Raw genomic sequence first — 27235 nt, 5'->3', positions numbered from 1 at the left:
GGCCCACCACTTACTATATGGCCCTGGATATGCTGCTTCACCTCTCTTCATCTCTACAATGATGATGTCATGCTTGTTAGAGAGCTGTTGAGAGAAATAGAGATGATGCCCAAAAAGCAAGTAGCGAACCGTCTATCCTGTTGTGGGCTCTTAAGGACCAGTAGCTGTGATGTGATCATGGAGATAACACTGTATAGGATTTGGGAGTAAAAATCTCTTTGCTTGAGCTAGAATAAGGAATCTGCATCCATGTCATTGGCCCCATGTCCACTTATGTAATCATTTAAAAATGTACAGCTTCTTTCAAGTCCTTTGCTATTTGTTGTTTCAACACTGTGTACAGCACGTATTGTAAATCAAGTCTAAATGAATATGAGTCATGCCCTTTAGCTATTTATAATACCAACAGAATTTTAATAACTTGTCTATTTACTTTCTGAAGACAGATTTTCAGCAATTGCAGCAATTGCATGGCTGAAATATTTTTGCATTGTCTTTGTAGAGTGGAAATATAATTCTACATAGCTATTTAATATCTTCATGTAGGTTTATATAACAATATTCACCTTCATCTTTTTATCCAGGGAAGATTTATATTCTAAAAGAATGCATGATTTATAGACTGTGGGAATCTATTCTGGTTCTTCATTTTTAGGAAATTTTGAACTATTTTCTTCATTCCATGTAGCCAACTGAACTGATATATCATTTTCATGCATTTGGGGGATTATTTTTTTCTCTTATATACAGATTGAAATGAAGAAAAATAAACCCGATCGTATTAATTTAATGTGTGAGATAAATTTATGTAGAAAGAAACCGAAGTAGCTTAGGTTTTGAAAATATTTCTGAATTTCGACTTACTTATCCTAATCATTTAAAATTTCATCTCTCTTTGTTGCTTCTTACCTAGGTTACTTGTTGGTTTCAGAAAACAATAAGAGATTTACAGGAACAAAGTCTAGGTTCGTCGCTGTCAGACAATGAGGAACTAATCTGTAAGCATGAGGAATTGATAATAAAAGCAAAGGTAAGAAACATATTAAAAATAATTTTTAAATGCATGGTCTTCTTTTGAATATGCTTCTGTAGGTAATGTAGAGAAGTACTAAAACTCTCTCTCTGAATAATCCACTATTTACAGAGAAAGGATTCTGATAGCCTTAGCTAATACCACTACCTATTGACTGGGCTTTTAGAATAATAGAGAACAAAGCAGCCTCTACAACAATAACTATCATCTTTTGAATAGTTACCATGTATCAGCAGTTATATTAAGTATAAGAGATGTATTGTCTAAATTATCACCAAATCCCTAAGGGGTAGGTATTATTTTACTGATCAAAACAAACTAAACACAAAGGCTTGGAGATGCAAAGTAACTTGACCAATGTAATATATCTTGTCAGCGGCAGAGTTGGAATTCTTTTTTTTTTTTTTAAGATTTTATTTATTCATTTATGATAGACATAGAAAGAGAGAGAGGGGCAGAGACACAGGCGGAAGGAGAAGCAGGCTCCACACCAGGAGCCTGATGTGGGACTCGATCCCGGGGCTGGATCCCGGGGCTCCAGGGTCATGCCCCGGGCCAAAGGCAGGTGCCAAACTGCTGAGCCACCCAGGTATCCCCCAGAGTTGGAATTCAATGCAGATCTTATCTAACTCCAAGGCCCAGGCTCCTAAACTATATTCTGCTAGCTTTCTAAAAAAGTTTTTTTTTTTTTTTTTTTTCCTGCACTAAGATCTCATTATGATTTCCGGGTGTAGTTTGCTTGCTGTTCCCATTTATATTTCCCTATTTCCTTAACTTGCTTCACCTTTCTTCATTTTGCAAAAAAGTAATGGCCACCAGCCAGTCAACCATTTGTAGGTTTGTGGACTGTGCAAAGTGGAATCATGAAGTATTGAAAGCAAGATGAGCAGAGCATCTGTGTAAAGGTGCTTCTCTCTTGTTATTTGGAAATTGACTCATTTGTATCTTTGGGGTCTATAAATACTTCCAGAGTTCTTCACTGATGTTCTATTTTGATCTATAAGGAAACAAAAATCCATTTGTAGTAGATTGAATAGGAATGGTGACAACTTCAATCAGTATCAAGACTTAAGAGAACTTTCTATTATTAATGTCTTGAGTGGTTGATAGTTGTAGGTACAGCCAAGTATTGAAGCTCTGGAAAACAATGGGCCAGCACTACTAGATAAGGGTTGAAAATAAGGAAGACAAATAAGTATTTACGTGTTTGGGAGGAAGGGATTGGTGGCGGGCAGAAAGGAGGACGGGCATGGAAGGAGAAGCAGTAGACTGCATTTATCTGGACTGAAATCTCATAGGAATCATAATGCTTTTGTTAGTTTATGGCTTCTCTCTGAACACTGCAGCATACACAAGTATTCCATATGTTTGGTCTGAATATTTGCTGGATTGATAAAAGATGCAATTACAGAAGACTACTATGACTGATGATTTTTAAAAGTTCTTTAAAATGCTCAGCATTTGGTTGATCTGTTTAGGAAATTAATTTTCTTCATTGAGGTTAAACAGCAGTTTACTCTGTGGGTGTCACAAGTTTTATCAGTGAAAATTCTATCAAATTCCCTAAATGTCAAACACAAGAGAGGACCTGAATTTCACAGGATGGCTGCCTTATTAAAACAAACAAAAATGGCTTATTTACGTTATTTAGTTATACTTGGGGTTATAGTCCCTGTAACTATAGACTAATCATGGTTTCTCACAGTCTGGATAAAAATATTTGTTTGACATACAACCTCAGTTCTAATAGGACTTGGGCAAGTTCTGTTGTATAGATATTAATGTTCTACTTCTATCCTCAAGGTTTTAACTAGCTCCTAGTTCTTTATCCTTAGGAAATGCCTGACCTAGCTCACTAACTCTCCTAAAGCGCTTTTTCTATTATTTGGCCCTCTTGCCAAGTTTCTTGACTTCACTGATTCCATTTTTCATGCCCGATGCCTCACACTGATTCTGCTTCATAATTGTTTTTACTTGCTCCATTTGTCTAATGTTCTTCCGTATATCTTAAGGTATACTTTATTCACACATCAAATGTTTGATCTGTCCAGTGCCTTAATTGTACTTCCTCTGACTCAGGTATTTCAGTGTGTTGCTTGCACTCATCAGATTATTATTTTACCCTGAGCTAGTATTCCTTTGGGATATCAGCAATTTTGATTGGTAAGGCATGGGAAGTGTGAAAGCGGGTGATCTAATCTGTCACCTTCTGGTGCAGGGTTGGGTGGCCCTGAGTGCAGGGAGCTCCTGTTGTTACATTAGGGCTCAATCATTCATGGTCTTCCCCTTGACCCCAGATACCTATAAAGGATGGGATTTCTTGGAGGGCTTCCCCCTGATTGGACTCTCAATCCTGCTTTATTCTAAGACTCATGGGGTACTGGACCAAAGAACAAAGACCCCGGACCCTGGGAATGTTCTGTCCTGTTCACTTAGTGAGAGTTGGAGACAGCTCACTAAGAAATAGGTCAGTTTGATTACCTCTCATATGTTAGCTCTCTACCTGGTAGATTCCAATGCTGTCCTGATGTTGTTTCTTCTCTCTGGATGCTACTGGACCGGCAGTACTCTTTTTTTCCTGAAAAAGGTACATTGACAACACTGACCAAACAGATGGGGAAAGAAAGCATCATACCCAGCAAGTTCTCTCCTGGCATATCTCCCATCATGATATCTAACTTTATTCTATTCTAAGCCATATGGCCCTGACACCGAGACCCAACCACCTTTTGGCTCCTCAAGGAGAGTTCTTATACCTGTAAACTTTATTCTCACTTTGTTGGCCTTTAGAGGAAGGACCAGCTACATTATATGTAGAATCAGAGCAAAATGAAAACATGGAGGAATTTCTTAATAAATTATTCAAATTTCAATACAGCAACAGCAGAGCATTAAAGTCAGCATGTGGCTCTTCTAAATTCAGGGCTCTGTGTGATGATATGGGTCCTTTGCCCATGAAGCCAGTCCTATCTACAGTATTAGGATTTCTGATAGGACCTACCAATCTTTGCTGGTTAGATGCTTTCCTTAGCTACCTCTACTGACCTCTTCCCACCTAGATAAGCAAGTTTTCTGAAAATAGATTATAATGTTATAATGGGTTGCATCCACATGATAAAAAACAGGTTCAAATCCCTGCTGTCACTCACTATGTAACTTTGGGGACATTTGACCTCTTTGAGCCTTACCTTCCTCACCTATAAGGAGGGAGCATGAAAATTCAATTAGAAAATATCTGTGAAAACACTCACATTTTAGTTGTGGCTCAAACATGTTTTTCTTTTCCCATGGATGGTGTAAATGTTCAAATAGTTTTCATCTGTGCTTTTTCGCCCATCTCATTCCTTGTTCTTACAGATGGATTCTAATTTTATATGGCTTTAAACAGGAACTAGCATATTATGTTTTGGAGTTTTGTTTGGGTGTGAGTATGAGGAGAGGAAGAGGGAATGTGGCTTCCAAAGGAGATTTTATGTATGAATAAGGCCTCAAGCTGGGAATTCATTAGTGAAACTCATATAAATAACCTGGTAACACAGGGAAAGTAGGTGTTTCTGCTCCCCACAGCTAAACTGAACAGCAGAGAGGTGTTCTGTATTGCTTTTTTTTAAGCAGTAAGGTTTTTAAAAATAAATTTTGAAAATGCCTGTATCATTTCTTACTAGAATATAGTCAAATAAGAAATATGGAAAACTTTCTATCTTAATAAATGTGATGCCTTATTCAGAATGTGTTGAAATAATTTAACCAAATTTTTTATTATAACCTTTGACTATAAATAAATCATGTTAAATCATTGCACTTTTTTTTACTAAATGTGAAAAATATTTTTCTTTTACATATGTAGCAGATAAAGAAATAGCAGACATTGATGATTATCAACTACCCTTTTGTTGAGACTTTAAATACTCTTCAATTTTATCATGTATTAATTTGATTCCCCAAGGTTTGAATTCAAACTTTAGAGCTCAGAGTTGGTTTTAGAATGTATTAACATAATATGCAAATAAACACTTTCCTATTATCTCATTTGAGGAGGCATAATCATTCCTTCTCCTGCAGATCAGAAATAATGTTCATATAAGAACTGCCTTAAGGAATGAGCTTGTACTTCTGTTGAGAGAAAAACTTTTTCTCTTCCAATTTGTGTCGAGTGTTTGGGTGCCTGCAAATTAACTGACAACAGACAGATTAACAGGAATAAAGACAGGCTTATTTTCATACATACATTTCATATATGCATGGGATGTCCTAGTAATGGAAATTTGTTTCCAAAGTTGAGGTTTATATATATCAATTTAACAAAAAAGGGGTGGGGAGATTAAGGCCTCGGTGGAAGAGTATGGAAGGTTCTATTGGGCTTTTTGCTTCTAATGAAATAGGCAGTCTGTCTTCTTCCTGGCTGAAAGTTTCCCAGTGGGAGAGTTTGTGGTAGCTAAATTGTACTCCTTGGTAGTAAGGGTCAGTCTTCTTTTAGTTAGGAAATGCCCTGGGAAGAGGGTTAATGGTAGCTGTTTTTTTAGGAGACTCTGCTTAAGTTTAAGTAATATTTTTGTGACTGCTGATTGTTCAGGTGTTTTCAGTTTAAAGTAATTTTCATACCATTCCGATGGACTTTAAATCCTCTCACTAATATTGCTTCAAACCTTGGTTCAGTTCGGACTGTTTATAGTTGGTGCACACTAGAATCACCTGAGCACTTTGAAAATATGCAGAAGTCTGGATCTCATGTCCAGAGATTCTAGGTAGTTTGGAGCATTAGGATTTTTAAAAATTAGTTAATTAATTAATTAATTTGAGAGAGGGGCAGAGATAATAACAGAAAGCTTGAGTGAGGAGGAGAGGGAGAAGCAGACTCCCCACTGAGCAGGGAGCTGAAAGGGGGGCTCTATCCCAGGACCACAGGATCATGACCTAAGTCAATGGCAGATGCTTAACTGACATCAACTCTTGGTTTTGGCTCATGTCATGATCTCAGGGTCATGAGATCGAGCCTTGCATCAGGCTCCAAGCTCAGCGAGGAGTCTGTTAAAATTGCACCCTCCCTGCACTCATTCTTTCTAAAATAAATAAATAAACCTTAGAAAGAAATTTATTGTTAATCTTAAAATGATGATGTTTCTATAAAAAAAAAAAAAGCAATCCAAATCTTCTTCTCCTTCTAAAAACACTGGAAGATCAGGCAATATCAGGCTCACTTCTCCATGTACACATAACAAACACTTGTCTGGAAAGTTATAATAGCTATTTCCTTTAGAAAAGACACGTGCACTCCAGTTTGCCACAGTCCCTGCCATTCCTCATTACTACGTCCCTTCCCACCTTTGCTTCACTTCATTCACATTATGTGCCTGACCCCTATAAGCATTTGGCTTGGAGAATTGACGAGCAATGAAGTACCATCCAAGTGTAGTAGTGGCTTAAACTGATTTGCATTTTTGAAAATTAAGTTGGAAACTGAAATAGAAGAATAAGAGGTAGTGATATTAAAGACAGAAAAGTCACTTAGAAAGTTATTGCAATTTTGATGAGAGTAACTTTAGGTAAAGTGTGATGTCTTTTGAGATAGAGGCTATTAACCACCATATTAAAAGTTTAAAGGAGACTTATAATTGTGTTGTTCAATGTGTGGCCCCCAGAAAGCAGCAGCAGCATCTGGAAGTCTTAGAAATACAGAATCTCAGACTCTAGCCACCGAACCTATTGTGTCAGAATCTGCATTTTAACAAATTTCCCCAGAGGATTTGAACTGACACTAAAGTGTAAGAGGCACTAACTTAGAGGCTTTTCCCATATATTTCATGTATGTCCATATTATCCTTAATTTTCCAGATGACTATATATTGTTTATAAAGTCCTTGGTTAACAACGATCCTTGGCATTCTGATATATTGAAACATTATCTTCAATGTTTTAATATAGTAGAATTCACATTCCTCAGCTTCAAGATTAAAACCATCTTCCATGATTCATCATCTAATCCGATTTTCCAAGTCATTGAAAATATTTTCCAGTTGTTGCTGAGTGATTTCATAAATTGGATTTGTGACCTTGGCATCAAGTTCCTTTAAATAATATTATTTGGGGATCTTAAAAAAATACCACCGCTTAGATCCCATATAAACTTTATTTAGAGGAAAAGTCAAGTTTAAATTTACAAAATATTTACAAATGTAAGATAAAAAAGTAAAGCAGAACCTCTTGCAAGCTTCTTTGAATATTCTAAATGCATAATTATCATCAATAGAACCACTACAAGCAAGTAGCTCTTTAAAATATGTTTAGGTGTACCTGGGGCTCAGTCGGTTGAGCATTGACTCTTGGTTTCAGTTCAGGTCGTGATCTCAGGGTGGTGGGATTGAGCCCTGAGCCCTGCATGGAGCCTCACCTTGGTCTCCAAGCTGGGGCAGGTCTGCCTCTGTCCCTCCTCCTGCTTGCACTCTCTTATGTGTGCGCTCTCTCTCTCTCAAATCAATAAATAAAACTTAAAAAAAATGTTGTTTTTCTGATTATGTAATACATTTTCATTTTAGAAAAATTAGAAAATAGATAAAACTAAAGAAAAATTAAAATCACTTATACTGTGTGAGCATGTATGGAAATGGAAAGGAAATATAAAACATAACTCTGGGAAACGAACTAGGTGTGGTGGAAGGGGAGGAGGGCGGAGGGTGGGGGTGAATGGGTGACGGGCACTGAGGGGGGCACTTGATGGGATGAGCACTGGGTGTTATTTTGTATGTTGGTAAATTGAACATCAATAAAAAATAAATTTATTTAAAACAAAGAAATATAGAACATACATAAAATTGAATATCTCCAAACTGTATATGTGTGTATAATACACTATATATGTGTGTTTTCATTTTTTAAATTTTTAATTTTTTTTTGTGTTTTTATATGCAAAATTGTTATGTATTATTTTGCAGTATGAGTTTTCTTTTTTTTGAAGTATGAGTTTTCTGATTAGCATTATATCATAAGCATTTCTCCATTTAAATGCATACTTTTATTATTATTATTATTATTATTATTATTTTATTTGAGAGAGAGAGTGCATATGGGAAAGAGCACCAGCCAAGGGAGAAATAGAGGGAGAGGGAGAAGCAGACTCCCTGCCGAGCAGGGAGCCTGACATGGGGCTCTATCCCAGGACCCCAAGGTCAGGACCTGAACCAAAGGCAGACACCTGATTGAGCCACCCTGGTGCCCATAATTGCATATTTTAAATATGTTTAATGACTGCATGTTATTAAACAATGTAAATGTATCATATCTAATTTTTCTTCTCATTGTGGCACATATTAACCTATATAAAGAAGCTGACTATTCTATTTGAACTTTCATTACATCCCCAAATTCTTTCATTGAAGGTATGTGAGAAAATGATAAAATCATTATAAAACATACTGCTTTCGTAAATCAGCTTACATTGTCTCTGATGATTATGAGGAAAATGAGCAGAATGAAGCAGAGTTTGTTTCTTTTTTAATGTCTCATGTAATTTAAAAACTGAAGTGGGGTCTGGATCTGAAATGTCTCCAGGCAGAAATTAAGTGAGTCCCCAAACAGTAAAGTCACCTGCATTAGTGCATTTCAATTCCTCCGTCTTCATTTTAGTGAATAATTTGTTTTACTTGTCTGATTTTTTAATGAACTTCCCAATTAAAAGCAGATGTCACTTTTCACAGAACATAAATTAGAAACAATTCCATTACTAACAGGCAAAATAAGTATAAATAGTACCGCATTTGCCTGCAAGCATTGGGAAAATCTACAATGTGATGGGATTTTCACACTGGTAAACTTACTGTAGCCTTAACTTGTGGGTTAATTTAAAGCTTAGTGAACCATATGTTTTCATTTCCAGGGGAAATTTGATTTAGAAAGTCCCTCAGAAATATTATGCTCATCTATGAAGGGGGTGAGTTAAAGAAGCAAATGAAGAGCATTGTACTCCGCGATCACTAGGTTTAAAGCTACCTGCTGTGGTTTTGTTTACAGAATCTTCACCAGCTCGTTAAGTTTAAATGCTCAGAAAAGTTTCCCCTCTCTCTTTTTTACTTATGACTTTTACAATAATTCTTTAAACATTTTTCTTCCACTCCCCCTTCCCTCCCCCCTCCCCTCCTCCCTCTCCATCCTCTCTCTCCTCCTCTCTCTACCTTCCTCCTCCTCTTTTCCCCCACCTCTTCATCATTTATCAGCCCTTAAATAAAATTTCAACAAAACATGGCTTTGCACAGTTACTATTATTACAACTCAAGGTAAATGCGATCATGATAATAACAGTAGAAGTGAGTCTATCTGAAGCGGACACCAGAGAAGGCATTTTCATTTTCTTATGGCTTAACATGCTCATGCCTTAAATCCCTACAACCTTTCTGTGCTACAGCAGCATTCACTTGGAGAAGATTCTGGATACTGTGGCCATAGATCTCCTTGACGTTCATCACTCCAAAGGCCTTTACCTCACCTTCCCGGCCTTGTGGACACACTTGGCTCCAGAGCATTGCTGATCCTGCTCTTCCCTCACCCTCCTTCCTTTTGCCTTTTCCTGGCTTCCCTCCTCAAACTCTTCTACATAGGCCACTGGGGCTACTTGCGAGTAAACTCAGTCACCCATTTCTCTCTGTTTCTACTCCAGAAAAAAAGATGCAACACTTGCATAATTTTTCCAATTAGATCATTTTTAAAGGACATGATCTATTAGCAGTGAGCCTTACGAGTTCCTTTATATATCACCTGTTAATTCCCTGCTCCATTCCCCATAATAACCAGTCCCCAACTTTTATCCTCCTTTAAAACTCCCAGCCAGGTTTTACGTAAGTGCACAGTCACTTGGCCCTGAGAGGTGAAATTGCTTGACTCTTTTCTTTCCTGCCCTTATTGGCTCTTCCACCTTCTTCTCCCCAAGTTGCTCTCATTCCCAAATCTAAGCCTCCACCCAGCGCTCCCGGTCCCACCTTTCCCATCTCTTCACTTTGAAGCTCTCTTCATTTTTCAGTCACCCTTTCTCACCTTTCCTCAATTACGTTTTAGTCTCACAAAATTGAAAACAAAAGCATTGCTGCTCACCCTTAAGAAAATGTTATTGCACCTTCTCCTCGGCTACTGACGTGGCTTGAATTGTCCTTTCCACCATTTCTATGTTGATGTCGTTAACACCCAGAATCTCAGAATGTGACCTCTTTTGGAAGCATGGCGATGGCAGATGTAAATGGTGGAGATGAGGTCATTGGGGTGGACCCTGGTTTTATGTGGCTTTTTAAAAGGAGACATTTGAACCCAGAGGCAGACGCATACAGAGGAAGGATGACATGAAGGGTCACAGGGAGAAGATGGCCATGGACAAGGCCAGGAGAGGGGCTGGGAACAGGTGCTTCCCTCATCGCCATCAGGAGGAACCAACCTTACCTACATCTTGACCTCAGACTCCTATCCTCCAGAACTGTGAAAGAGCACATTTCTCTTGGTCAGGCTGCCCAGTTTGTGGTGACCTGTTACGCCAGCCTTATGAAATGCATACAACTACCTCATTTTCTGCCTCCTGCCTCCCTCTCCCCCCACTAATCCTTTCCCTGCATTATGAGAGACTGTTGTTTCTCAAGTAACTGATGACTGGATGCTCTGTGCACTTGGCCTCGGAGACACTGTTTTCTCTAGTTCTCCCATTTCTGGGATGGCTCCTTGTAAATCTTGCTCAATGCCATCTCCTCCTCCAGTCTCCCTTTGCTTATCATGCTTAATCTGTGGCTCTTCTCTTGTTTCCTGCATTCTTCATGTGGCCTTATCTAATCCCACAATGACAACATCACTTTTATCTTGATGATTTCTAGACTTTCAAAAAAACAAAACAAAACAAAACAAAACCCAACCCATATATCTTTTCTCAACTCGTCTTCTTTTTAGAAATTCCTATAGAAGACTTACACGTAGACGTCTTGCTAGCACTTCTAACTAGCTAGTATCATTACTTTCCCCATCAAACCCTCCTGTTTTCTTTCTTGGCTAGAGATGTGCAGTCCTTCAGCCACCGAGTTTGAGACTTCAGGGTCATGTTAGGGCCTCATTCTCTCCCTCTCTCCCTGCAGGTCAGATGACCTCTTGGGGTGAGTCCATTCTGACCTCCAATCTTCTTCTCCTCTTCTCACCCTAAGCCCACCACGTCAGTTTGGATGCCTGGAATCTTTGACAAAGACTATCACAATTACGCTGAGTAGTGGTATGGATCCAAGCCTACAAACTACAATATTTTTTCCTGAAGCATTGCTTGTTTACCTCTACATTTTTTTTTTTCTTTTTAATCAACATAAGCCTGATTCTGAGCTTCCACCTTCTGACTGGAGGGACAGCCAATCTCTGTGGTTATTGGCATTCCCTTTCCCCAAGGTGCTCCTTTCACCATAGCATTGGGAAGCCCCTCTACTCATCAGTCTACTCTGACTCCCTCTGAAACAGTCATTGTCTCAGCCTGTATGGAGACTGCACTTTCAGTGGCTCTGCTGCCTTCAGGCTCGTTTGGGGCCCTAGGATGGCCCAACTTCCAGTCTCCTGGGAGGGAACTCACAGCCATGCCCAGGGAAGCCTTGTGCTTCACCTGGCACTGCCCTAAGAGGACCATCCATCTTCTCATTGCCTCATCTCTCATCCAGCCTTTTCTCTGGTGCTGGCCAGATCTTCCCATTTTTGATAACCTCCACCTCTGTCTCCTTCTCCTTCAGCACACCTATGATAATGTCTTCAATAGACATGGTTTATTGTTGTTGTTTTGTTTTCTTGACCAAAGACAGGAGGGGAAATATCTTGCCGGTGACTTCTGTTTTGGGTCTTAGTATGAACTTCACTGAGGCAAATGGGACATAGATAATATTGACTGTCTTCTTAAAGCAGAGCAGATGGGATAATACAGGAGGAACATAGTAAATCATCTTGCCACATGCCTCTCTAGCATCTGGGCCTCCAGTCTTTGAATTTTGCAATTAGTCCTTTATGCTGTCATCAGCCACTTTTGAACAAACTGAGATCAGGCCAGTTTTTTCTCAAGCACCTCCTAAAATTCCCTTTGGGTATAGAATAAAGTACAAGCTCACTTTGTGGCCTTAAAGGCCCCTGTGATCTGCCCTTTGCCAACCTGCCCACATTACCTCCCTGAATCCAAGTTTCCTCGGACTGCTTATCACCCCCATGCTTACCATGCGTGTTCTCACCTCTGAGTCGTGATGTAGTCTATGCCCTCAGCATAGAATTCCTTTTCCCTTATTTTCTCTTCTTCTTTTTCAAAATTAATTACAAATTACAGTGTTCAAGTTGACAATGTGAAGAGTGAGGCTAAGAAAACAGGCATAGCCTGAGGTCAGTTTGGTTAGCAAAGAGGAGGAGGAGGAGAATGAAAACAGGCTGTGCCATCAAAATGAAACCAGGGGCAAAGTGTTAATGACTTAGAAAGGCTGAGCAGAGAGAGAAGCTCTAAGCAGAGTTTGGTACGTACTTCTAGATTGAACCCCACAGAAGTTAGCCAAGAAGCAAGACAAAGAGAGTGGCGTTCCCATTTAGGATGTCTAGACCACATTTTGAGGTAAGTACACTGGGGAGGGAGGATCTATTTAAAACTCTGTCTCCACCAAATAAATAAATAAATAAATAAATAAATAAATAAATAAATAAATAAATAAAACTCTGTCTCCACTCCAGAGTTGAAGGATGCACCTATGCAAATCTTAGTCAGGTGACCTCGGGGCACAGTGTCAGTCCAGATTGCTTCTCTGGGAAGTTTTTGATCCCTCCTCCCACCCCCAGCACTTGTCTTTCCCTTCTTTTCTCACAGACCATTGCTTATTGTTTAATTAAAGCATCTTTTCCATCCTTGCTGGCATTTCAGTTGTTCACATGTCTGATTCCACAGATTTTTCTCTACAACTCTGAATTTCCTAAAGACAGGGCCATGGCATATTCATTTCTGGCTTTCCTAAAGCACCCAGCAGAGGAGCCTGGGACACCTCGTGTTTGTTGGGTCAGTAGATGACTCTATTAGAATGGGAACTGGCAGCAACATGTCACCCTATGTTGGCCCTTGCTGGATTTCTAAATTGCTCTGGTTTATAAGTGACTTTAAGCTTGGCTGGGAGGTCATGAGTCATTCTCTCTACTGCAGAATTATCATCAAGACTATGGATTAAACAAAATTTGATAGGAAGACTTGATTCTAAAGCAACAGAGAAATAATGGCTGAAACTTTGTGAAAGACGGATGCAGTGCTACAATTTTCAAGTGTTAAGTAGAAAGCAATCTGATTCACACTCATGTGTGAATGTCTGCCAACTTCTTAACTATCCTTTACTTTTGTTTGTTTGTTTGTTTATTTATGAGAAAGAGAGAGAGCACATGAGCAGGGAGAGGGGCAGAGGAAGAGGGAAAGGAAGATGGAAAGAATATCAATCAGATGCCACCCTGAGCATGAAACCTGATGATGGGCTCAATCTCACAATCCTGAGATCATGTCCTGAGCCAAAACCAAGAATCTGACACTCAACTGACTGAGCCACCCAGGTGTCCCCCTCTTTATTTCTTTTTAAAATTTTCTACCACCTCATTCCACTTCTAATTTTTTTTTTTAAGTAAATGTTTATTAACCCAAACACAAGAATGGAATTTCAGGCAGTGTTGAAAATTGAAGTGATTTGCAGAGTGGCCAAATGCAAGGCTGCTTCTAAGTTTTACTTACTATTAAAGATAAAGCACTGCATTGGTTTTTTCTTTTTTCTCCCCCCACCCCTTGGAAGTTTGTACCTCTTACTTCCCTTCACTATTTTGCTCATTCCCCACCCCTCTCTCTTCTGGCAACCACCACTTTGTTTTCTGTATTTTCTGTTTCTGTCTTCTGTTTTTGTAGTTTGTATATTCATTTGTTTTGTTTTTTAGATGCCACAGTTGAGTAAAATCATGTGGTATTTGTCTCTATCTCTGACTTACTTCACTTAGTATAATACCTTTTGGTCCCAAACATTACTTTATCTTCTAAAGCTGAAATCTAGCACATCCTATCATGGCAGTAAGACATTGATGGGGAATGCAGGCATAGAAAGGGTATACAGGGTGAATTCCTTGTTAACCTGGTGTTTGTAACACAGAGATTCACTGCATTGTAAATGTAGAGATTTCAGTTCTTCTTTTTCAGTTTTGTTAGAGTGTAATTGACACATAGTATTGCAAGATATTTAAAGTGTACATCTTGATAATTTGATATATGTATACACTGTGAAAAGATTCCTCCCATTGATTAACACATCCATCACCTCAGATATTTATCTTTGTGTGTGTGTGAGAACAATTAAGCTCCACCTTCTTAGCAAATTTCAATTATATGATGGTGTTATCCACTGTAATCATCATGTTATACATTAGATCTTCAGACCTCATTCATCTTGTAGCTGAAAGTTTGCCCCCTGTTTTGCCGATCTCTCCCTTTTTCCTCTCTCCTCCAGCCCTTGACATCCACTTTTCTATTCTGTCTCTGAATTTGACTTTTTTTTTTAAGGTTCCATATGTAAGTGATAAAAACTCTTAAAGAGGGGTGCTGGGTGGCTCAGTCAGTTAAGCATCTGATTCTTGATTTCGGCTCTGGTCATAGCCTTAGGGTCATGAGATGGAGCCCTGCATTGAGCCCCCATTCACGCTGGGCATGGAGTCTGCTTAAGATTCTCTCTTTCCCTCTCCCTTTGCGCCTCTCCAGCCCCCTGCTTGAGCTCTCTTGCTCTCTCTAAAAACAACAACAACAACACACTTAAAGATTTTCATTCATGTGTACAGTACGTCCCTGGGAACCCAGACCAAAACTACTTTCAGGGGGGCTCTTAAGGAGTATAGAGATAGGGTCAGGCACCTCTCCCTTTGTATGAATTGTCACAAGAAACAGTAAAGGCAAATAATGTTCACGTGCTCTCAGTGTCTGATATCACTGGTATGTATGTATGTTCTACCTAAACCCTCACATCCTGAACAATCCTGTCACATCTTAACTATCACTATGCAGTACTTTTGAACACTGAGTATTCAAGGGCATATGTTAAGGGCTTCAAACCATTTAAGACAGTCCTATAATCTGGGATAGCTGTGCAGTGTTACCTTACACAGTAGTTGGCTTGAGCAGTCATGTTGCTTCTCTGCATTCCAGGCACGAGAAGAAGCACCAGCTGGGAGATTATACACATCCCTGCACATTTTTAAAATGTGTATGAACAAATCCTGAGTTTTTTGGTTTCTTCTTGCTACTTTAGTTTGTGATTTTATTTTTTCTTATAGACAACTTTAAGTCTCTTTCTTCATAGTCCTTTTGGATAGGCTATTCTCACTGAAGAGGCTAGGAGCATACGTGGGAGAAATCCATGAGAGCACTTGCTGGTACAATATGAGTGTGTGTGTGTGTACGTAGATGTGTGAGAGTGCTTGAGTGTGTATGTGAATGTGTGTGTGTGCGTGTGTGTGTGTGCGCGCGTGTGCAGGCAAAGGTGGGTGGTGAGTATTGACTTCAGGATTCTAAGCTCCGCCTTTCTAGAGAGACCTCTAGTCAACAGGGTCTCATGAACAGAATTCCTCATCTTCCCACTCAAAATCTATTCCACCTCATTTCCCATCTCAGTTAAAGGCAACTCAATCCTTGCAGCTACTCAGATCAAGAGTCTTCACTTCCTCTTAGAGGAAATTCACCTGGGCTGTAACTTCCAAACGGCTCCAGAATCCTGTGGTTTCTCACCATCTCCACCACTGTCCTGGGGACTGAGCCACTTGCATGTTTGCCAGGCTGGTTACGGTAGCCTCCTCATGAATCCCTACACTTGCATCGCTGTCTCTGTGTACTCCTCCTCTTCCAATGTATTCTCCATGACAGCCCAGTAGTTTTATTTTTAATTTGTTTTTAGTTTTTCAAGACTACTTGCTATTTACCAACAACTTAAATACTTTTTTTATCATTTAATTTTTTTTCATCATGATAAATATACTCTTTAATCCCCATTCCCTATTTCCCCCTCCCCTTCGCCACCTCCCCTCTGGTAACCATCAGTTTGTTCTCTGTAGTTAAAAGTCTATTTCTTGGTTTGTCTGTCTTTTTTTTTCTCTCTTTACTCACTAGTTTCTTAAATTCTACAAATGAGTGAGATCATATGGTACTTGTTTTTCTCTGACTAACCTTTTAACTTAGCATTATACTCTAGCTCTATCCATGTTGTTGCAAATGGCAAGATTTCAGTCTGTTTTGTGACTGGATAATATCCCGTTGTACCCCACATCTTCTTTATTCATTCATCTCTTGATGGACACTTGGGCTACTTCCACAGTTTGGCTAGTGTAAAAAAGACTGCAATTCCTTTGAATTGGTGTTTTGTATTTTTTGGGTAGTGTGATTCCTGGATCATAAGGTAGTTCTATTTTTAATTTTTTGAAGAGCCTCCATACTGTTTTCCACCAATTTGCATTCCTACCAACAGTGAAAGAGTTTTCCTTTTTCTTCACGTCCTCACCAAAACTTTTTGGTTCTTGTGGTTTTGATTTTAGCCATTCTGACAGATGTGAGGTGATATTTCATTGTAGTCTTGATTTGCATTTCCATGATGAGTGATGTTGAGCATCTTCTCATGTGTCTGTTGGTCATCTGGATATCTTCTTTGGAGACATGTGGCTGTCCAGTTTTCCCAGCACCATTTGTTGAGGAGACTGCCTTTTGTTCATTATATATTCATTCCTCCTTTGTTAAAGATTAATTGACCATATAACTGGGGGATTTATTTCAGGGTTTTCTGTTCTATTCTGTTGATCTGTATGCCTATTTTAAAGCCAGTACCATACTATCTTGATCACTACATATTTGTAATATAACTTGAAGTCCAGAATTGTGATATTTCCAGCTTTGCTTTTCTTTTTCAAAATTGCTTTGGCGGGCAGCCCGGGTGGCTCAGCGGTTTAGCACCTGCCTTTGGCCCACGGTGTGATCCTGGAGTCCCGGGATCAAGTCCCACGTCGGGCTCCCTGCATGGAGCCTGCTTCTCCCTCTGCCTGTGTCTCTGCCTCTCTCTCTCTCTCTGTCTCTCAATAATAAATAAATAAAATCTTTAAAAAAAATTGCTTTGGCTATTTGGAGTCATTGGTGGTTCCATACAAATTTTAGCATTGTTTGTTCTAGTTCTGTGAAAAATGCTGTTGGTATTTTGATAGGGATTGCATTAAATGTGCAGATTGCTTTAGGTAGCGTAGACATTTTAACAATATTTGTTCTTCCAAGCCATGAGCATGGAATGTTTTTCCATTTCTTTGTGTCATCTTCAATTTTTTTCATAAGTGTTCTCTAGTTTTCAGAGTATAGATCTTTTACATCTTTAGTTAGGTTTATTCCTAGGTATCTTATGGAGTTTTGCACAATTTGGTGTAAATGGGATCAATTCCTATTTTTGTTTTTTTAAGTTAAGTCAGATTACGTCAATCCTATGCTCCAGTTCCTTCAAAGCTTCCCACTTCTCTCAGAATGAAGGTCTCCATGATTATAGTTCCCTCTGCCCTGCTCTGCTCCCACCATGCCCCTTTTATGCTTCTCCTCCTGCTTTTTCCATCCACACTCCCCTGCACTGGTTTCCTTGCCCTTCCTCCAGCCAAGCAGGAAAATTCCCACCTGAGAGCTTCCCTCTAGCTATGCCATCTGCCTAGAAAGCTCCTTCTCTAGAGACCCATGTGGCTCACCCACTCCCTTCCTTCCTGTCTTTGCTCAAACCTCACTGATCAAAGAGGCCTATCCTGACCACTATGTTTAATACTGCACAGAACTCTCATTCTGCATGGAAACCTTAGGTTCCTTACCTTGTTCTATTTGTCTTTATTCTACAACTTCATCACCTTATAACATCCTAGATAATGTACTGATTTATCATGTGTATTGGTCAGAAGCAAAATAAAATAATAGCACAGCACCACTATCACTAATATTGGAACTCCCCCATCAGCCCACTACTGACTCCCCTGGCCTAGATGAAGTGTTTAGGGGAATGCCTGGCATAGAATAACCCTGCCAAATAAGTGTTGATTAAATGAATAAAGAACTATAAATGGGATCTTTATTACAAGATCTGTATCTTTTAATTGACTATAATAATTGACTATTGTTGCTATGTGTGAATGTCATTTTCTTATATTGATCCTGTATATAGCAACTTTGATGAACTCTTATTGATTTAAATTATTTTTCTAGATTCTCTTGGTTTTATATGTAGAAAATCGTACATTTACAATGACAATAATGTGTCATCCTTTCTATCTCTAATTAATGAATTAATTTATTTTATCTGATTGCATTGGACAAGACCTCCAGTAAAAATGAAGACTAGCAGCAGTGGTATAGGGCATTTTTGTTGTTCCTGACTTTAAATAGAAAGATTCAAATGCTTTATCATTAAGCATGATATTTACATTTTTAGGGGTTTTTTTTTTGTTTGTTTGTTTGTTTTGGTTTGGTTTTTTGCTTCTAATTTTGTTACATTTTGGATTAAAAAATATCATGGATGCACACTGAATTTTATAGATATCTTTTTTTTGCATTTGCTGAGAGTGTCATTTTCTCTTTCATTTTATTTGGTGAGTTGCATTTCTTTGTTTTTCAATGCATTTAATTTACTTTTTGGCCAATAGATTTCCATTGTTAAAAAAATATTAAAGGGAAATAGAAAAACCTTTAATAAAATATTTGTGTTTTTACTTACCTGATCCCCTTTCCTCATGTCAAAACTAACTACTGTTACTAGTTTTTATTATCTGCCTAGTTTTTTTATGTTAGCTAAACAAATACAACTATATATTCTTATTTTGTCCCTTCCTTACCTCATTCATGGCCTACTAAGTTCATCCTTCTGCATCTTGTTTTTATCACTTGGTTATTTTTCTTTATTAGTATATAGGCAATGTTCTGATGTTTTTGCTACTGGGTATTCCATTGTATGGATGTATTTATTTAAACTACCCCCAATGATTGACCTTTCTTATTGCTTTCAAAGATTAAGTTTTTGTAGTTTTTTTAAACTTCTTAAGATTCTTTTTCTTTTTTCCTTAGCTTTTGTTACTAACTGTATTAACTCTTCTTCCTTAACTTTTTTTTTTTAAAGGTTTATTTATTTATTTGAGAGAAAGGAGGAGGGTGAGCAGAGGGAGAGGTGAGAAATCCTCAAACTTTCCACTGAGCATAGAGTAGGGCTCAATCCTAGGACACTGAGATCATGACCTGAGCCTAAATCAAGTGTTGGCCACTTAACTAACGGAGCCACCCAGGTGCCCCTCTTCTTTCTTAACTTTTAATTTAGAAACTTCACACAGCAAATTTGAAAGAATAGCACAATGAATGCCCGAATAGATTTCGTCAATTTTAAAATTTTGTGACATATATAGATATAGATATAGATATAGATATAGATATAGATATAGATACTTTTTCTTAAATCATTTCAAAATAAGTTGTGAGCATTGTGTATTTTCACCCCAAATATTTCAACAGATGTCCTAATGACAAGGATGGTTTCTTCTATAGTTATAATCCAGTTTTACACCCCATAAATGTAACATTGAAAAAATAGTATTTTTTGTTCTATTGCTCATTTTCAAATGTTTTCAAATTGTCCCAAATCAAGCATGATGCACTGCATTTGATTGTCACGTACACTTCTTAGTACAACCCTCCTGATTTGACTTCTATAATTTCTTCTCTATTTCTGTTTCTCTGGTGTAAACATTTTATTCTCTGGCCATTGCATGAGTCCAAGCTCATCCTTCTATTTTGCCCTTAGCTCTCTTATCATTTCCCACACTGCTCTTTAATGAGTCGTGCTCTGCTTTCAAAAATTCTCTCTAAAGAGTGCTGCTCACAAATCTACCTCTCTGGTTTTGGCTCCTCTCATCTGGTACTGCCCAGCTTTCATTTGGATGTTTGCCCATGGGCTCACTCTTCACTCTCCACTCCACCTCCACTCCTCTTTTGCCTAGGAAACTCCCACCCTTTTGTTTTAGGTCTTAGCTCAAACATCATTTCCTATGAGAAACATTTATTACTTTTCCAATTTTTTTTTTTACTTTTCCAAATTTTTAAAAAAGATTCTATTTATTTATTTGAGAGAGAGGGAGAGAGAACAGCAGGGGAGCAGCAAGGCAGAGGGAAATGGAGAAGCAGGCTCCCATCTGAGCAGGGAGCCCCACGTGAGGTTTAATCTCAGGGCCCTGGGATTATGACTTGAGCCAAAGGCAGACACTTAACTGACTGAGCCACTCAGTCTCCCCAAAATTTTCGGAATGAAATAGTTTTAGCTCTGTATGATCCAGCATCATCCTTCTCTATCTCCTTAGTAATAATCAACACCTTTGCCTACATGCTCTTGCTCAAGCTGTCTCTTCTGCTCAAACCAGCCCTTTGCCTTCTCCCCAGTCCCATATTACACTCATCAGTTGAAGGTCTCACCCATAATTAAGATCCTATAAAAGGTCTCCCCAGATTCACAAATCAGAATTTATTTTTTCTTCCACTTAAAAATGTTTTATTTTCCATTTGTACTTACAATGATCTATTTTGAATTAGTTAGATATTCTTAAGATTTGTTATATATTGCTTTTTAGATTAGACCATCTTCAGCATAGGAGCATTATGCAGTGTCCATCCTAGTATCATTTGCTGCTAAGTCACAGATTATTGAATATGGAAGGTATGGAATGAGACTCTCACGCATGTACATGCTGATTAGCTGAAAAGTGAACCTATGTAAAGATGAGCTGAAGAAATTCTAGCTTTGACTAGACTTTGTTAGAAAATGAGTAATTTCTTCCATACCATAGAGGCGAAGGTTTTTCCTAAAAAAAGAATACACATATTATAAATATGATTATTAAAAGTTTTCAAGTAAAGTTAAAGATAACCATATAAATGTATAGAAAAATTTGGGAAAAAACTGGATGAATTTTGTACTTTCTCTTAGCTTTTTTTCTTTTCTTTTCTTTTTTACTTTTTGCTTCCCTTTTAAATCAGTGGCTCTTTTGCCTGACACAATAATATGAAGAAAGTACAAAGTCAAAAGAAATGTCTCCATTTTCTCTCCATGAATTAGGACTAGTGATACTCAACTTTGCAGCATGACTGTTTTAAATTCAGGATGGGTTGGTGTTAATCATTTAAGCAGTATAAGGATAAAGATTTTATTTGTCATTGTATTTTCTACAGCCTAACACTATACTAATTGAATGAATGGAGTAATTTGTAACACAGAAGTTAAATTTTAGATATGGGAAATCATTAATACAAAATGTAATTTCACAGAGTCAAGTTAACTCAAAGTTGTGAGGTTAAAACCTCTCTTATTAAATAATCATTTTTTCTCATTTATTGGTAAAATTACACAGAAACTATTATAGGTCTATTGCTCCTAGTCATTCAAATATTTTGGAATATTCTAGTCCAGTTCCAAAATTTGTCAGATTATAAGTATTATTTGCTTGTTCCCGATTTAAGTAAAATGCTTCAGATTTTTAAAAATACATCTTCTTCCACTACCAATAATGATTCAGTGGATATAGGATTGGTGTAAGAAAGCATATTTAAAATTTTTTAAGAGATACTGATAGCCAGATTTAAGAGCTATTGTTTTAGTCTATATCTGATATTCATTGTCAAAGTAATATATATGAATTTTCCCCCTATTTCCCAACTTAACCTATTTCATTTAGGAAAATCATCACAAGAAAATCATCACATCTAAATCCAATAATTCTCCCCATGGTTGAGTTATATGTTGAGATCCTGAAGATATCTCCAACAGATGCTCTAGAATATTAAAAAATAAGTCCTCTGAAAACATTAATAGACTAGGACCACCAAATCAGCTATTGGGACAATCTGATTGTAGGCAAATTGTGTTAGATGCAAATAATCTGGCCAGCTACACTTTATTAATTTTTATTAAAAATGGAAACACCACTACCCCCAAATCTGGCTCTGTTCCTTACTTTTGCAACTCAGAGAAAATATGACTAAGAGGAATAAGAAATCTAAGAAAAACAGCAAGGACATGACAGTAAAGAAAAAATAGTGATTCTTGAAAACAAATCTTCAGAAGATGTCTCCCCAACTTTCCATGTATTTACATTTTCACCCACAAACTATGTTGAACTAAGGAAGAAAAAAATAGATGCATTGTTGCTCTACTCATTATTTTGAAGATTTGCTCATAAATGTAGTTTGTTAAGATTTTATTTGATTTTAAAAATTTATTTTGCTGCACATCATTTTGCTTCAGTATTAATAGCAAAGCACACTGCTCTGAGCAGCTGGACAACAAGCTCCACTTGGTGGCCATGCACTGAACAGGATTAGGGAAACAAGAAAATTCCAAATCATGGCTTTTCCTATGATTTTTGGAATATTTGAATGGACAGAGGAAAACAGCAAACAACCATTACTCAAAAATTATTTTGGTAATATCTATCATTTCTACTATAGACTATCAGTCCCATTCCCATTAGGGTTATTTATGGGAAATACAGCTAAAATTTCAAGTTTTGCTAGGGCCTAAAATCTGGGAATTTGAAGCACAGCCAATTCATCCCTGAATTTATAGATGATTCACTAGAGAAGCAGATGCATATATGTGGTGGTGCATTGCATTGCATTGCAGAGAAGTAAGGCTTGGAAAAGCAAAATGCCCTGCTTGAGATCACTTACTAAATTTGGAATAAAAAGTATGTTTCTAGTTCCAGTTCTCTTCTCTTACCCACAAGCTCTCCCTGGTTCAGTAGCTATGATTCTCTGTCTAACGGCTGGGAAGTTAAACACCACACTTCTTTTATCTTTAGGTGACACAAAATCACAGTTCTTCCTGTTTACCGTGAATGCCTTTGCTGAAATGCATCACAGTGAGGGCCAAGTTCAAATGGCCTGTGGACACTGAACTCTGTGGATACTAAACTCATCCAACGGTGGGATGGGACCTAACTCTTCCAGTAAGATCCTTGCTTTTGTGTAGATCAGTGTAGAAATGCCTGGAAAGGGAGCAAGGGAGGAAACCGTAGCCCAGTTTGCAATCCAACTTGGCATAATCAGAGTTTCAGCGTTTCAGGGGCTCACTGCCACTCTTTAGAAGCATAAAAATTTCCTCTAAAAAGAAATCCCTGCTCAAAACAGACTTTCAAATATTCTCTGATTAAAATTGCCAGGTTTATTTTGTTTGTACCAGCTGTTAATGCAATCATGTACGATTCTATGATTTTGTGTCAATGAGTTAATTCTCTTTGGTGCTGAACCAAATGGGACTGTAGACTTAGAGAATGAACAAGAAATGGTCTGTGTCTAATGAGATGTCCTAGGAAATAGCCATGCTTTTGGGGACTATACATGAGCTCCACACATGCTTCAGCCAGATGTGATTTTGGCCCGTCATCTTCACAGCTGGTATTTTCTTAGTAGTTTATATAAATACGTCCTTTATTCTTTCTTGTCCATCTTCCCCCTTCCACTTAAAAAGTACATTCTGAAGTCAAGTTTATAACGAAAATAATTTTACCACATGGTGTTGGGTCATTAAACCCTCTCATCTACAGCGAAGTTTTCCTATGAATAGAAGCTTATAAACATATTGTGATTATAGTGTTTCTTTTTAAATGGAGGAGCTAATCTTCCTAGTTTTTGAATCTACTTGCTGGATAATTTTTATGCCAGTTCATGACTTCATTCAAAGACCTAACCTGGGAGTATAGAAAAGACAGAAGAAGTCATTTTCACCTTCTTGTCTATCAGCATTAATCCTCTTAAACATACCTTTCAATCAAGAGATACAACAGAAGCTCAATTTCCTCAGCAGATGGAACACTGAAAGGTACAGTTTAAAAGGTTAACACCCGCAAGTGAGAAAGGAAAAAAAACGGAGTGACCTGAGAAGACACCCTGAGCCCAGACACACAGTGCCACATGTCTTTACTAGGTCAGACATATGCATGTATCTGTCAAGACTGAAAAGCCAAGGAAATGGCAGGCTTTGGCTTTCAGCTGGTAGGGATACATACTGGAAATATTTTATTGCTAAGTGACTGAAACACAGTCAGAGGTTTAACACTTAGCAGGCAGCCAGCAATGGCTAGCAAAGACGGACTGCGATTTTCTCCATTGGGTTCCTCCAGCCCTGACAACAGTGACAGCTAAGTTTCTTAAAAATAGTGTGATGGATTCAGATGACTCTGGAACATTCTATGTTAAAAATAAAATAGTGGTGGATGCATCCCCTAAGAAAAATGGCTGGGGAAATACATCATCAGAATGTTATAGAAACGCATCAGAAACTGCCTACGGATTGCCCAAAGAAAACAGAACCAATTTTCTGAGAAGATTGAATAGAAATATTGAATGGACCCAAGTTCATTTAATACCCACAGAGTTCATGTGAAATGCAATTAAGAAGACTGGGGATGGAGAATAAGAAAAGATACGAGCCACAAAATGGTCCTTTATAGCTTCTTTGGAAAGTCATAGCCCACTTTTTATAAACATGATGTGAAGCACAAAGTTGAAGTATATTTTCAAAGAGTTGGCTCTACTCCAGAAGTCTTTCTTTAATGTTGTTTGCAAAATTTATGCTAAAGGCAGATTTATGAACACTGTTAGAGAACAGGTATTTCCTTCTTATTCACAGAGAAGAGTTTTATTATTTTGGTCTATTCGCCAAGCGAAATTAAGCTTGAGTTTGGGCTATAAATTCTCAGTTCTATATGTAACAGCATTGTTTATTTAGAAACAATGAAGCTTCTGATTCTAAATCAGAAAATCTGAGGGTCCTTTAAGACTTTTCTCATTTCCAAGGCCTTATCGGGGTTTCATAGAACCTTCATCTCTGTAATTCTATGCCAATAAATTTAATCTTTCTATGCTGTAAGAAACACTTTCCACCACCTCTCCTCTCTTAAGTGCTGAGGTCAGTGTACTGATTGAGAAACAGGGTCTAGAGTTCAACTACCTGAGTTTGAATTTTGGCTCTTTCACTTACTGGTGTTGAGAATTCAGGCAAGTTCTTAATCCCTTTAAACCTCCATCACCCCGTCTGTAAAATGAGGATAATAACAGTTCCTAACTTGTAGGAATGTGGTGAAGAGTGAATGAGATGATAGATGTAAAGCATTTAGCACAGTGCTTAGCATACAGAAAGAGAAATCACTGCTATCTTGCAGATGGTTAGGACATCTACACCTTAGGGCTTTGTGTTGTCCAGGCTGAACACATAATGGCAGTAACCCACTTCTCCAGTGTCCTAACTCTTTTTCCATTTCCTTCTCCCTAGCTTTCTAGGCCTTCCCCTCTAACGAGCAAGTGGTTAAGTGGTCTTCCTCTAAGGAGCAAGAAGATTCTGGTCAATAATAATTTTTTGAAAGAATTACCTGCTTTATTCTGTTTTAACACATGAAGCACTTCTGGAGTCCATTGAGGATTCATACCCCACAAATCTTTTTTTTTTTTTAATTTTACTTATTTATTAATGAGAGACACAGAAAGAGAGACAGAGACATAGGCAGAGGGAGAAGGGTTCTAGATGCAGCACTAGAACCCAGGACCCTGGGATCACGCCCTGAGCTGAAGGCAGACTCCCAACCACTGAGCCACCCAGGTGCCCCATACCCCACATATCTTAACAGAAAATGAGAGAATGGATGCAAAAGACAGAAGATGGACTAGTTGGGTCACTGGAGAGATAGAGACAAAAGAGGAAAGACATAGACTTGTGAAAGCAGGTGACCTCCTAGGTGATTCATCTGCTTTTAGCCACAAGCACAGAATTTCCCAACATTGTTCCAACTGGAGGATTCGTCCAGAGATGATCAGTAAACACATGGTTTCATGATCAAAACAGTTTGTCCAGGGGATCCCTGGGTGGCGCAGCGGTTTAGCGCCTGCCTTCGGCCCAGGGCGCGATCCTGGAGACCCGGGATCGAATCCCACATTGGGCTCCCTGCATGGAGCCTGCTTCTCCCTCTGCCTGTGTCTCTGCCTCTCTCTCTCTCTCTCTCTGTGACTATCATAAATAAATTTTAAAAATTAAAAAAAAATAAAAAAAATAAAAAAACAAAAAACAAAAACAGTTTGTCCAGGGATACCTGGGTGGCGCAGCGGTTTAGCACCTGCCTTTGGCCCAGGGCGCGATCCTGGAGACCTGGGATGGAATCCCACGTCGGGCTCCCGGTGCATGGAGCCTGCTTCTCCCTTTGCCTATGTCTCTGCCTCTCTTTCTCTCTCTCTCTCTCTCTATCATAAATAAATACAAATTAAAAAAAAAAAAAAACAGTTTGTCCAGAATATTTCAAACCACATTTCCAGCTAGGAATCTCAAAGCACATTAACATATTAAGGATTCCAAGAAGGCCTGCAGTAAAAGAAACCTGCTTTATTTTGTTTATCTCATAAACGTCATACACAACACGGATCAATACGTAACATTGGTCAGTAACATTTGGAGAATCCTTCCACTACCATTATTTTTAGAGCTGAGAAACAGAAATTCCCATGAAGAACAAATTTGGGAGTGCTAGTGAACCATGATAAAACTGATGGAATGTAAAGGGGGACTAAGATTTAGTGAATGCCTATTTCCTGTGCCAGAAATTGTGCTAACTGCTTTAAAAACATTTGCTCTTTCCTCATAAGGTTAAGGTAATAGTTTTTAAGTGGGAGGGATATTTACAGTGTTTTACGAAAGAATGTCATGACACATATTAACTGAATTAAGTGGGGGCCAAATTGCTCTTTAAAAAAATGAAGGAGCTTGGGAAATCACAAAGCCCATGTTCATGCCTCAAGATATTGATTTTGCACTCGCTGAGAAATTTGGAGTGTCAAAAGTTCATAAGTACCAGAAGTAAAAACAGTGAATCACCAAAGTAGTAATTAGTAAAAGTTTATTGTGCACAGAAGAAAAAGACAGTTTGCAAACCGCAGCACTCACCCCAAAATACAAAACAAGGCTCAAGGGTCTAGTATTACAAAGCAGCTAATATAGTGAGGAGGCTGTGACTGCTTACCCTTCACAATTATTGGTCATAATATGAGAATTTTCTTAAATGACAGGGAATTGGTCAGTGGTTACGTCATATCCACCTTGGGGAAGGTTCAAGTTTTGCTTATACTTTCCAGAGGTGTAAACAAGAAATGACCCAGGT

At 38.2% G+C, this 27235-nt stretch overlaps 1 protein-coding gene across 3 annotated transcripts in view; it reads left to right on the top strand.

The window, feature by feature from the left end:
* CCDC141 (coiled-coil domain containing 141) overlaps positions 1-27235 on the top strand; it is a 174988-nt gene that overhangs the window by 68089 nt on the left and 79664 nt on the right. For all 3 annotated transcript variants that reach the window (XM_035696286.2, XM_035696285.2, XM_049106194.1), the window contains exon 6: positions 914-1030. In XM_035696286.2, coding sequence (XP_035552179.1) covers positions 914-1030 — 117 coding nt within the window. The remainder of the gene's footprint in view (positions 1-913; positions 1031-27235) is intronic.

Source organism: Canis lupus, chromosome 36, assembly GCF_003254725.2.
Source record: "Canis lupus dingo isolate Sandy chromosome 36, ASM325472v2, whole genome shotgun sequence".
Lineage (NCBI taxonomy): Eukaryota > Metazoa > Chordata > Mammalia > Carnivora > Canidae > Canis > Canis lupus.
This window is presented reverse-complemented; position numbering and strand designations above follow the sequence as displayed.